This window comes from Apostichopus japonicus, chromosome 6 (assembly GCF_037975245.1).
Source record: "Apostichopus japonicus isolate 1M-3 chromosome 6, ASM3797524v1, whole genome shotgun sequence".
In the NCBI taxonomy this organism is placed as follows: Eukaryota; Metazoa; Echinodermata; class Holothuroidea; order Aspidochirotida; family Stichopodidae; genus Apostichopus; species Apostichopus japonicus.
This window is the reverse complement of record NC_092566.1, coordinates 15042840-15056980: the sequence shown is the minus strand read 5'-3', so window position 1 is coordinate 15056980 and position 14141 is coordinate 15042840. Positions and strand designations below refer to the sequence as shown.

Below are 14141 nucleotides of genomic sequence, written 5' to 3'. Positions count from 1 at the left end.
CGATGGACATCTCCGGTCTAGATAAAAGATGACAAGGTATCAAGTTTCATTACTGTCTGCATTTTGTAGCGACAAGAAGAAAACTTCACTTGCAAGCAACGGAAAATTAACTTTTTCAGAACGCGGCACATGGTTTGGGCTAGTCTTCAGTGCCTTTCATCTCCCATCTTGAGGGGGGGGGAGTAGGGGAAGAGGGGGTCATGAAGGGGTTCAAATTCAATATCCCTTTTAACATGCTTCTCTCTCTCTTCATCATCAAAGGGATGTGGATGGGGGGGGGGGGGGTCATTATGATCTTAAATACGTCTAACATGCAACTCCCTACTCAAGGATACTTTAGGGTTCTTTTGTGGTCCTCAACATTGCTAGCATCTATCTTCTTCATTAGGACTTATTTTTCTTTCTTTTTTAAATTTGAATAGTGGGCTGCAGGGACATCATTTTAAGGTCCTATGTATCATATCTGGAACTCATCTGCCTCCGAGGGGATACAAAGGAGTACATTTATTGGTCTCGGTATTCATCTCCCTTGGGCATATTTGAAGGTTCATGTCAGAGAACCTAGTACTAACTTCTATGTCTAACTTGGGGAATATTGAAGGGGAGATGGGGGTTGGTTAGCTTGTGGTCCATCTCCGTTCTACAGTGCAGTTTAATTCTGAATGGGGGCAGCTTTTAATAACAATTGCCAGGGCTTGAGGTAAAAGTTTGGGTATAACATAAACCAATAGCATTATCACTAATATCTATCATAACATACACATATATCCATCTCAAAAAGGACACAAAAAAGTACATATAACAATTTCAATATGGTGCATTTATTTATTTTGTTTTTGGCAAGGAAAAAAACAATTGAAAACTATCTTACAGTGTGGGTGTGATTGATTAAGTATATATATATCAATAAAACAGAAGTGGAAGGGACAAACAACCAAAAAATTGTCATTGTACAGTCTGATTCCTCACAGAATTAACCTTCTGTCCTTCTTCTTTTAATTAAAACTCGAGTGAAAAATAAGTCAAATTTGGTTTAAGCATTGGATATCTACTGTTAAATATATAAGTGCAAGAAATGTGGGTGCTATTCTTTGGCTGCTGAATAACAAAAGTTTCAGCTCCCTCTGGCATTCGAATCCCAAATAACCAACCTCGTTGATATATGCGAACCTCCTTTCGGTGTACTAGTCACCATACACATATGAGGTACTCAATAACTTTAAGTATCCAATTTTTAACTGACCTCTTGGAGACGATCAAATGGTTAGTAAAACATCCCCACAGAAGGCAATTTTTGGGTTTCTATTTATACCGTTTTTTTATTCCATGAATTAATAGTTTATCGAATTCAAATATGGAGTTTTTAGACATTTTAAACCATCTGGTGGAGTTACCCCCAGCAGTACCTTACCTCCCCCCCCCCTCTTCCCCCTCTTGTGAAAGTCACATAAACCACATGTATTCTTCCAAATGAGTAAATAACTAAAAGAACTGTGTCTGCCTTCTTCCACCTACCCCCCACCCCCCCCACCCCCTAACTTTTGCTTTAAAATTCATGTTGAATAGCAAATTTATCATAACAGCAGCAACTAATGGGTTCCTTCAACCACCAATTAGACAGTCAAATTTTAATCATAGATGGAATAAGTTTTCAAACATTCCTGAAATGTACCTTTAAGGATGACCAGCATCCTATAAGGTAATGCACCTCATTTTTCTGGAAAATTTATTATGTAATTTATACATCCCGTCTCTAAAAAAAAAAAAAAAAAATAATTGCGATCTCTTGCTCACAAACATCACCACCAGTCCAAATTTACCCATAAACACACTTTCCCAACTCGGACTTTCTGCAACAAATATCCGACAACTCGTTTCAACTTTCAGAATAACTTTTCGCACTCTCTCCTTTTCTTCAACCAAATATCACCCTGGAAAAACTTTAAAACTTAACTAGCTAACCTGAAGAACTTTAACTCTTAAAATCAAAATCCATATCAACCAAGTTAAGTGGTAATGCCTGAGGGGCAGACTGAACAGTCAGGCAAATAGGGCACAGTGCCCCGAAGGTGCAGAGTTGGCAATGAGGGGGGGGGGGGGGTTGGGGTTGGCACCCACTAGCCTCCATAGCCTGCTAATCAAATCAGATACTCCAGTGTGCTCTAGTACAAGGTTTGTTCTTCCTACATTGCTACCACTGGTGTTGCTAGTATAACCGAGAAAACAGGATATGAGCTATATCCGTATTGGACATAATGCATTCAGTTTAATTTTGTAAAATTTTGTATTCAGACATAGGTTGAATCTAGACAGTTTGCATTATACAAGGTACCTTCAATTGCTGGCTATGCTGCTGGTTGGGGGGGGAGTGGGGGGGGGCACTATGATCATTTGGCCCAGATCACCATTAGTCCACCCCTGGTAAGGATTCATCCATTCATAAAAACCCACTGGGGCTGTGTTACATACCTCAGTTAATACATAGTGTCACAAAAGTGTTCACCAGACTTGTAGTCAGTAAGTAGTTTGTACTCTTCTTCTAGCAGTAGCTGTACACACCCTGGTGGACTTGTACTCAGATACACACCCTGGTGGAATCGTACTCAGGTACACACCCTGGTGGATTTGTACTAAGGTACACACCCTGATGGAATTGTACTCAGGTACACACCCTGGTGGATTTGTACTTAGGTACACACCCTGGTGGATTCGTACTCAGGTACTCACCCTAGTGGATTTGTACTCAGGTACTCACCCTGGGGGATTTGTACTCAGGTACTCACCCTGGGGGATTTGTACTCAGGTACACACCCTGGTGGATTTGTACTCAGGTACTCACCCTGGGGGATTTGTACTCAGGTACTCACCCTGGGGGATTTGTACTCAGGTACACACCCTGGTGGATTTGTACTCAGGTACACACCCTGGTGGATTTGTACTCAGGTACACACCCTGGTGGATTCGTACTCAGGTACTCACCCTAGTGGATTTGTCAGGCGATCATAATTAAACCCAAGTCCTAATGAACATTGGCTAATTTTCAACTAAGTGTTAAGCAAGTCTTAATCATTGTTTACAGAGTTTTCAAACACGGTCACATGATCAAACTAAGACTACAGGAACAGAAGCAGTCAATCATTTTTGTAATCAACATTTCCTGATCGGCTCACTGAAACTGAACACTAATGATTTACTACGGTCTATCAGACCATATATGATCACCTAGGCTGTAAAACACAGCTTGTGAGCCACCAGATTGTAATTATTGAGTACCTGAAACCATTCCTGCTGTTATTATAATTCAGCAGCTTATATCTACGTCTCATGATAAACCAAGTTGGAATATAAATATTCATGAAGAAGAAGCTTTAATTGAACCCATCATGATTGTAAGGTTGAAAAGAGATCTTCAAACCGGGTTTCTGCTATTACACATTCCCCCAACCCTTCCCCTCCCCCATTTTTACTCGACCCAAAATCTGAACCATCACCACAATCGCCCGAGTTGTAATGAACGCTTGAAACTTATCCTCCTTGTCAAAAACCTTGAACACTTAGATAATTATCAATACCAAAAAAAGTAGAAAATGTTTGAACTTTGAAAAAAAAAGAACCCATTCATTGTTTTATTAATGAATGATACAACAGTACTAATGAATAAACATGATGCAAAGAAATAATTATGAATAATCCATGCTCCTCAAAAACCGACCAGGATCAACTAGACAAAACCAAATATATATAAACACTGCAAAAGTCTTATTCCTTACTCAGTTTTGAGAAGCATACAGATGCATAGTATTAATGCAGAATATAGAAAATAAACAGATGCCGTCCAAAGAAATTTCCTCTCCGGTCAAAAAACAAAACAAAAAACAGTCTTTGAGTAAGCTTAAAATTCTGACCATTGACATTTGTGCAGGAAAAAATTGAACGTGATAATCCTTTAATGAAATCAAATCCAGAAGGGAGCACTGATTACTATGAAAATTTTAAAATAACTTGAGAAAATACCAACATTTCTGGACACAAAAACATTTACTATAAAACTGCCTTTCATTCATATGCTTTTTGAAATAAACCTTTTGTAAATTACTGGAGGTCTTTCATTTTACTGTCAGTAAAAGGCTTCTCACTTTTCACATTCACTTACTATATGTCGTTAGGAACATTAGAAAGGTAGCCAAGAATTAATTTCACCTGGTTATTATAAGGTGAAGACATCTGTTGTTTAGTACCTCGACAAGTTTTATGAATTCTGTTCCACCTTTTGGTAACGTTATTTGTTGGACAGTTTCTTTCGATAGGGATATCAGACAAATTATTATGTTAGGAGACACTTACCTAACCAACACATTTTGGCTTTATATCTGACAAAGATATTTGTGAAGAACAACTCGCCACAAACAGCTGAGAATATCCTAGCTAAGATATCCTAGTTTAAAGCTTGGGTCTCACATCTGACATTTTGTAAATATGTGATGTCATAATGAAGTTTTTTAGATCCTCCTGCAAGCAGGAACTCGCAAGGAAGCCATCATTGGCTTATCAAAGCCGCAAGCTGACCGAAGTCAGTCTCTTAGATTCTAGTGTAACTAGGATCTGGGAAACCTTTTGACTTTCTCTCTGTTTTTCCCAGTCATAATTTTGCCAGGTAGAATGTTAACTGTGTTGACACCGAAACAGATGAAATATTATTGCCAGGTAGAATGTTAACGGTGTTGACACCGAAACCGATGACATCATTAGGTGAAGTCATTAGGTCCAACGCTCGACATTTGGCACTTACGAAACCCATCCCCGTCACAGAAAATAAACAACGTTGCCGTTAGTAAAGACAAAGGGATAAACAAATGGAAGCACATGTGACACGATGATGTCATGTTTAGACTTAATCAAGTCTTCCCCAGCCTCGCGTGTGAAGAAAGATTAAACGTGTGATATCTCCTCAGAATGGAATAATATGTGTGATATCTCCCCAAAATGGAATAAGATATCTCTGAACTGCTTGTGGAAGTTGTTCATCACAGTTATCTCTACCACACAGACCAATTATGATAACTGCAGATGGCAAATTTCTCCACTTTTTTTTTTTATCCTTATAAAATTCCCTTGCTCTTAATTAATCCTTGGAAGTTTGAAGTTGAAAGATGAGGCCATTTACTTGTATTTATACCTTAAAATTAATTAACATTTGTCTTTCTTTTAGTAGAATATCTTTTAAAAAGAAAAAAAGGGAAAAAAAGATGACAGGATTACCAGAAATTTGATAGCGAATAAAAAATTGAAGGTCCATACGACGAAAGGACGTGCAAATAACTCAAATTTAAAGACTTTATTATAATTAGTTGTTAAAAGCTTATTAAATCTTAATTGGTAATTAATGTATTGGCAAGATTGTTGATTAGCTGTAGACTTGGCATTTAAAAGTGGCAAGTTATGATTTTGCTGATTTTCTTAAAATGATAAGTACGAAATTTAAAAAAAAAAGACAAAACAACAACATTTAAGTCTCCATCATATGATGGAATGTGCGGACACTTGTAAGGTTTTTGACGGTGAAACAGAAGTGCAAAAAATTGACGTGATACTTTAATTTATAAGTAAAATAAAAAATTTAATTTTAGAAAGAGAGAGAAATTCTTCAAAAGGAAAATTCTTTTGCGGGGTTGTGAAAATACTGCAGTAACAGCTTACAAGGGCCGAAACAAATCGATTTAGCTGGTACAGACCATCTTGTTCACAATACAAACACGAAAAGATGGCAAAAACGTGAAAATGACACGTTTTTGGGTATAAACTGTGACGATATTCAACTATCAATATCTCCAAAATGCAATGTAGGAATTCCTTAAGTCAGAAAAATACGTTTATCCCCTGCATAAAAATGTTAAATTTCAAATCTTCCATACAGTGAAAGTTATTGCCATTCGGTGTTACTGAAAGTCAAAATTTCAGATTCATGACTAGAAATATTAGAAGTCATTGGCAACATTGTTTAATTAATTTTGGATTATGGGCAGAAATGAAAGGAAGCAATAAATGTGATAATAATGCGTGTTGTTGTGCACAGAACTTTTCAGGTTATTATAGATGCTTGTGAGGAGGGCACTTGCGAAAACTGGGAGAACAATTATTGGAATTACTATTACTTCAACATTAAATGTTAAACTTAACATTAAAGTAAAACATAAATAAATAGATAAATAAATAAAACTAGATAAATAAATAAAACACTACATAAATAAAACATCGTGACCAAGTTATACCACTTTTCCAGATACCACCATTTAAGGTTTTTCAGTTCAAAGAGATAATTATTAAACAGAAAATGATGGTTAAGTTTGTAAATTGTGACTTGAGAAAATAATTAGTGAACCACAAAAATGAAAACTTAACTGAATGGAGTTGTAAGCAAAGAACATGTATGGACGTGATGTCACATTTGCATTAAAGAAAAGTATATATATCTAAAGTTGAAACCCACACATTCCATTATACAAAGAGCTAGACATAAACAAAGAACCATCCTATCTAAATCAAACCCGGTCTCTCATTCAAAACCGTTACAGGTACGACCTGCAAAACCCATTATCGTAACATGAGAGTTTTTTTTATTTATCCTTACAATCTTTTTTTTCCTTCAAATTTCACTCAAATTTCCTTGTTTTGATTTTAAACACCTGGATGTTGTAAGTGCCACATTATTTTTCAATCTTAAATATCTTGGTGAAGCAAACATTCAAAATGCGTCATCACATTTCAAGGATAAAGTTAAATCAACAAAGCTGACATAAAATGGGAATTTTTTTTAAATGTTTTAGAATTGCCGGCTCCCTACGAATGACATCATGCAACTTCCTGGAGTATATGTATATTAAAGAGACAGGGCTTTCAGGCCAGTCATAACAGGTCACATTTCAACCAATCATAGCTTAACAGTGTTGGGTAAGTTTTTTTGAGATGGGGACCAATGATCTTTCTCTTTAAGATCAGTGAGAGGTACATTGGAATATCACTTAATATTTGTTCCACGCATTAAACTTTCTTTATTGGAATAACAAGTCAATTGCTTAACTAGTTAGGAAAAGACAGCTGTAACCTACACAAAATAGCGAAGCCACACAAACCACTTCAGATGAAGTGCTTTCAATTATGTACAGGGAATGGGGAAGGTGGCTTAGATGTTTTGCAGTGCAGGGGAGGGGGTAGTCCCTCTATTTTGAAATTTTTTGGTTAGATTGAGGGTGCTAATAGGTGCAAAATGGTGCTTTATATTTGAAACTTCTGAAACAATGTAGAATACTTTTTAAAGTAAGAATGTTTGGCAAACCAGTAGAACCTGGAAGCCCAGACAATTTGACATGGATGGTTATTAAAATGGTTTGTCTGAAGTTTAAAAAATAAGATCAGGGAGTTGTTCTGGAACTGCCTGGTAAGATATAGATAGGCATGATAAGGAAAATTAAAATGCCTCAATTTCTGAGGTTTTAATTTATGCAAACGTCCGACAAAAGAATATCAAGGAGTAACAAAACACACTAAAAAAAAAAAATTGAAGAATGGAGAAAGGAAAAAGTGAAGATAACTATTAAAATAATATGAAAATGGTTAGGAATACAAGGCAAAGCAAAAAAAATAATATACATAAAAGGACGATCAAAAAAAATTACCCCATGTAGTATTCTGGACGAATGAATAAAAGCACATGCAGCTTATCAGGAAAAAACTATTTAAATGTTTTTTATTAAACAATTTTCTGTTCCTCTTTCCCTTATTCATGTCATTTAAAAAAACTTCTTGTTACTTCCATTTCCTTACTACTAGCACCAAACATCAGAGGGGAGGTATTTAAATGTACCCAGTGTGTCATATTTTGTTTCGTTTTTTTTTTAAGAATTGAACATTCTTAAAATTCTCCAATGAAACGTTCCAGAAACATATTAATAATAAAGATGAGGTGTTTATCATCCTTCCTAGTTTTTACTTAACAGAGCAACCTCCAGGAATTTTATAACGTGACAAAAACCATCAAATAATAATAAATACACAAATACTGCATAAATAAATAAGGAAGCAACAGTACATGTTAAGAAGAATGTGAATTACGTAAGAAAATTTTCAGATAACTAACCAGTTATTTACCGATTACTCCCATGAAATTTAACAAATTTCCTAGGCTAAATTAAAAGTGCACAACTATACAATCCCCACCCCTCTCCCATTTAATCCCTTCTCTCTTACCTCCCCCAGCACCTCAAAACGACCAAAGAGAATTACGCCATCCCCGTTTTGTCTTCAAACACATACAACAAAATCAGAAATGAAATAAGAAAAGAAAAAAACAGTTATTCTTTACACAAAACTTACGTTCAAAAAACAAAATGGCTGTACAAAAGGCAACTGAGATATCAAAGATACTGTAATAATAATAATCATAATAATGATAATAATATCGTCCTCTCCCGAAAACGCACTCTTTGAAAAGCAAACCGTTATATCGCCAGTATAAAGTTAAAAATACTATCACTCAATATAGAAACTTCAAATATACAACTGGTAAAAAATAAATGAAAAGAAAAATGAATAAAGTTAAAAAAGAAAGGACAAAACTTCAAAAAAGAGTTAACTAAGTGCTGATAATACAGACCTCCATATTACTAGATCTAACTATTTATACAGATACCATTACCTTTTGGAGTCTAAAAGCCCTCGTTTAGAGAGGCTATCAAAAAAAAATATTAACAATAATCATAAAAAAAAAATTATTAATAAAAATACAAAAAACAATATCTTTCTCAATCTTGTCTCTCTTTTTTTCTCTTCGAAACTCTTCAACTGACTGAAAGGGACGAGAAATAATCCCAAAGGATTTCCCTCGAAAAAAAAAAACTCAAATACAAATAATTCTTCACCTGGTCTTTTCTTTTTTGTGCATTTATATTTATATATTGTTTTACTTTTCTCACTTCTTTATTTTTATTTTATTTTTTTTTTTGTCTTTTTGTGCAATTTTTTGTTTGCAAAGTAAAGATTGAAAATGTGTCACTTTTAAGCACATCACCCATATCATTCTCCTTCTGGGTTATATTTGCTGTGCTTTTTTTTAAGTTAAGGTTAAAAAGTAAAGAGACTGTTGTTTTTTTATCAGATAGTCCAATAAACAGAACAAAAATAAAACAACAAAGATGAAAGCCAAACTAAAACAAGGACTTCTGAGTTGAAAGGCAAGACTATGGAAAATTTTCAGCCCACATAGGACTTTCTATACTGCTATTGTACCTTCTATCTTAAAAACAAAGGAATATAGAACAAAGGAAAAAACAATTGAAAAAAGAACAAAGGGAAAAAAAACACTTTTTGTTACGCAGTCCTCATAGCATATACATACAATAAGTTCCATAACCCCAACTCTTCCAACTTGCAATCGTGGAAGTCTGAACATCTCTTCAATTTTACAATTAATGTAAACAGTTTAACCAGGCTCGAGCAAATGGGCAGCTGCGAAAAGAGGACCCAACCAAGGTATACCAAGGCAGGAAAACTTGGTAAATATGGATGGCCAACTGGGCCAAATTAAGTGGACCACAAAATGGTGGCAAGAGACTTTACTGGATCAACATGGCCGAATGTGTGGAAATACGTACGAACAACCTTTTAAGCATCTTGCGATGGTGTTGAGAATTCTATTTGCTAACTTTGTGGACTATAGATGCCCCTGTATGACCCCCCTCCCACAACAAAGAGCTAGAGGTATCAGAAGTCCTGCCTTGTACCCACTCACAGGGAGGGTTTTCCTGCACACCACCCCCACCCCCCCCCCAGGAAACGATACAATTCTGGATGCCAATGATGGACAAGAAATGCATGCTACTGACACAGTAAAACTTCAGATGATGCAAATATTAGGGTAATAACCTTCCATAGCTGCAGACTATTACAATTCTTTAGAATCCCTCTATAAATCTTTCCCATTCGCTTCATTCTTGTAATGAATCTTTCAACTCAGAATGAAAACTGACTTCTCTCAAGTCCGAAAAATTCAAATACTCATTTGCATCTGGATCATTCCTTTTTTTACGGCCTCAAAATTTGCTACCAACACAATCAGCGCTAACAAAACAAACGCCCCCCCCCCCCCCAAATTGAGATGAAGAACGTAGATGATGCCTCCCTTGTTTAAAAGTGAAAGGTTGCCCTCTACAATCAAGGAATATGTTATCTCGTATCACATCGTAAAATAGACAAATTGCTATTCAAATATGAATTTAATTACCCGTTTTCTTACTTTAAATAAGATGACTTCAGTTGCAAATTTAATTTTGATATGATGTAGGCTGCTTTGCTATGAAACAATATCATTCCAGGTCATATTTCTGTAAAATACTTAACTTTTTAAGAAATGTCCCCGTTAAGTATCCAAGTTAAATCAATTCAAGTGCCTGGAGTATATAGTGTAATATACACAAACAAAACAACGTTCAGTTCCTCAGATGGAAGACTTGTTATGGCCACAAAGCACATTTTTAATAGAATTAATTAATATTAAATTTGGCAAGGACAAATGGTGTTGGAAGTCATCAAAAGGTGTCATGTTTATAACAAAGTTAAAAGAAAAAGTTTTGGTTGAGTTATCAGAATCTATAAAACAAGGGATTAACATTTGACATTTACGTCTGCACTCATTAACAGACCTCAACATCAATTTAGCGTTAAAGGAGCATTGCAGAGACTTAATTTAAGGTAATTTGAAAGATGGATAACTTGAAAACCAGAATACCAAAAATATTAATAGCACTCAAAATTATCTATTTTCCTTTAACTATGACATACAACGACAACCACTTTTGCCTAAAGACATATTTAAAACAGAAAAATCAGTATTTTCTCAATATGTTTTTTGTTTTGTGAAACAACATTGCAACTGAACCAATAGCTGTCCAATACAATGTGTACATTAATGTATCTCTTGCTAACTTTTTTTTTCTTTTTAGTTTCCTAAAAATTGGAAAATATTTCTTTTTTTTATGGTGGTTTGCAACATTTCATACTAATTGCATTACTTTTCCCTTCCTTTTGTTTTTCTGTTTAATTAAAAAAGTTCCAGGGAAAAAAAAACATAAGAAAAGAAGAAATTCCTGTTCAGGCACAAACTCTTCAAAATTGTACAAAGATGCTATCCTTTTTCTCAGATATATACATTTTAAACGACCAGGAAGTTTTCTAAAAATTATCTTACAATGCAATAAACAAAACAAAATGATTTTTTCCCATTTTGTTTTACAGTTTCTCTTCTTTTCATTTACTTTAAATATGAAAACAGCATTCTTGAAAACATTAAGCTTCCATTTGAGGCAGGGAAATAGATCAGCGCGGACAATAAATGTACTTTTTTTATGTTCCCGTATTCTGTTAAATCCTTCCTTCTTTTCCTGTCCCTCCCAGAAGATGATTCATAAGCGCTGAATACCCTAACAGATGCCAAGGCTGGGTACGGAGTGCTGACCAAGCGGAAATTTCCTTCATTATTTTCTCAGATTTATGCATCCCTTTCTCTTGCCAGTTACTGGGGAAGCTTATTTCTTTTAGTCTATGTTTTTGTTCTTGAAGTGTCCGTAACCACCGAAATTCCTCTGATTAATGTCTCGCAGAGACGATAAATATATTATGAATGCATCTGCATTAACATTTGACTGGAATGATGTCGGGTTCTGATTTGCATGAACTGGGAAGAGGGTATACGGGAGTGAAGGCTGGCAGGGGAAGGGAGGGCGGGGAAGGAGTGTATCATATAGAGATGCCTTTTAAAAAAGTCCATTAAGTATATATAAATATATATATAAATGTGGCAGTAACAGTAAGATAACTGGCAGAGAATGGCTTAGAATGCTTGGAATATTTGAAGTACTAAAGTCAATAATTATTTGACACTAAACTGGTTAATATTAACTCCCATTGGTATTTTTAGATGAAATTTGTGATATGCATAAGTTCTAATATGAATATTCATGACCTGGGAAGAGTTCACAGAATTGACATGATTCCATTTGGCATAACACCAAAATCTGACCAGAATTATCCAACAGACACACCCCCACCCTCCACCCCACTGCCACCCATCCAGGCCCACATATCGCTAAAAAGGAATCTACGAAATCTTTTCACAATACCATTTTCGGTACATAATAATACCTAAATAAAGCTTAAAACAATTGTTCATGCCTTCTTTATGGTAGTAGAGGGCTGGGAAATTGCGCCTGAAGAAGAATATGACGACTACAAATAATATTGCTTTTCTTCGACATTGCTTTTCTTTCAGTTACATTTCATTTTGTAAAATGGTACTGCAATTGAGGTTCCCAAGTTGCAACCATAACGTTGTTATGATTCTTCAAAATAATCGGTTTAGGTTTCTAAGTTAGCAATTTCTATGCCAGTTTAACTTAACCCTCCTCTCTTTAAGAACACACTTTTGTTTTGCCTCTACAACCTGAAACGGAATGGAACAGTATTCAGTCTACCATTTAAAATTGGTTTCGGTTTCATTAGTTTCACTTCCATCCCAGAAGACTGAGACAAGGTCATCGTTTTACATGCATCAGACACAGACGGCAACTGTGCAACCGGAAGAAAGCAAGCTGACCATAAACCATTTCATTCAAGTCAAAAAAGGTACGACCTTATTGCTGGATTGTAAGAATTAACAAGATTACATTTCACAGGGAAGCCGTAACTAATTTATTAAGAAAAGTTCACAGGGCACTGTGCGAGAAAAAACAACTTTCCGTCGGTCCCCCTCACCGATAAACTACGAACCTTTCAGGGATAAACTAGTCAGATATCCCTTTTTTTGTAAGCAGACGCTCTTTCCTACTCATAAATATTCAATATTATTTGTTGTTGCCGTTGTTGCTGTAGGAGTATGCTAAAGCGAAGCGGAAGGAAGACATTAAGGCAAGCAAAAAACATTGACTCCAAATTATGGAAGCCAATAAACAGAGGCTGCAGGCAAGTTTAACAGAACACATACAACACGAGTGCTCGTACAAACGAGAGCACGCATGCACCATATCGATTAATTACCCCTACGGCAGCACAGGGTGGCAAAAGTGCGGCGATATTTGTGAGACCGAGAGGAGCCTGGCCGGGTAGACCGAGGGCCTACAGAACCCTCCGACAGTAGTAGCCGAGGTCCTTGCACTTCTCGCAAAGTTGTTGCGGGTGCTCTTTGCTCTGGTCCGAGACGTCCAGGCCGTCCGGTTTCTCTAGGGGTCGCTGAGCAACAAAAGAAAGAGGGATGGATGAGATCCTACTGAATCACGAATGATATGTGAGTGATGGGTTTTCGGAGGACGTGAGAGAGTTAGGACGGGAAGGTTTAAATTTGTCTACACTGCATCCAAACCTTCGTCGAGAGGGCACACAGTGGGCGGGTGGAGCCGGGACTCAAAAATGGCGTCCCGTTTTTTGTTTGCTCCGCTAAAATCCGAGGCTCGTGCTTTTCCAAAGGTGAGAGTGGTCCATCGTCTGGTCGGTCACGTCCACGGCGTCCGGTTTCTCTAGGGGGCGCTGTTGTGGAAGAGAGAGGGAGGTATGACCCAAGATAAGACATAAACGTTTCATTCAAAAAGAAGAGGGTAAAATATTTGAAAAAGATGAAAAATATTCAGATGATATTATTAACAAGTTTATATTCTTCTTTACAGTTTTCCGTTAAGTTGTGTCTCCCTTTTCTTTTCTTTTTTTAAAACAAAACCCTTTTTAATTATTTTTGTCACCTATTTTTTGTCTCAGAGATTTATCATTCTGATTCACTGTGACCCATGGTGTACCTTTCCATGTTGCCAAGCAACTATCTAAACGTCGCTGTGATTTGCAGAGACAAGAAACAACATCTTCTCGAGATGAATCACGACTCGACGATTGTAACCTAGAAGTCATTAACCCTACTGACGTTATTAAATGTCAAACTTTTTACTTTCAACCTGATTGGGAGGCCTGATTCCTAGAAAACTAGAACATCTGTGCAGATATAGAGATTTATATATAAATACACTTCTTCACTACTGAAGACAGAGATATGGTTAACACTGAACAGTGTACTACAGTTTTACCAGCGACATGGTGTGATACTCAGAAGA

At 36.2% G+C, this 14141-nt stretch overlaps 1 protein-coding gene across 2 annotated transcripts in view; it reads right to left on the bottom strand.

The window, feature by feature from the left end:
* Positions 1-811: 811 nt before the first annotated feature.
* LOC139969095 (uncharacterized) overlaps positions 812-14141 on the bottom strand; it is a 49750-nt gene continuing 36420 nt past the window's right edge. The window contains exon 5 of one of the 2 annotated variants that reach the window (XM_071973875.1): positions 812-13275. In XM_071973875.1, the coding sequence (XP_071829976.1) occupies positions 13162-13275 (114 nt within the window). In that variant the 3' untranslated portion in view covers positions 812-13161. Of the gene's footprint in view, positions 13570-14141 lie in introns of both variants that reach the window. The other variant, XM_071973876.1, reaches the window with a different exon arrangement.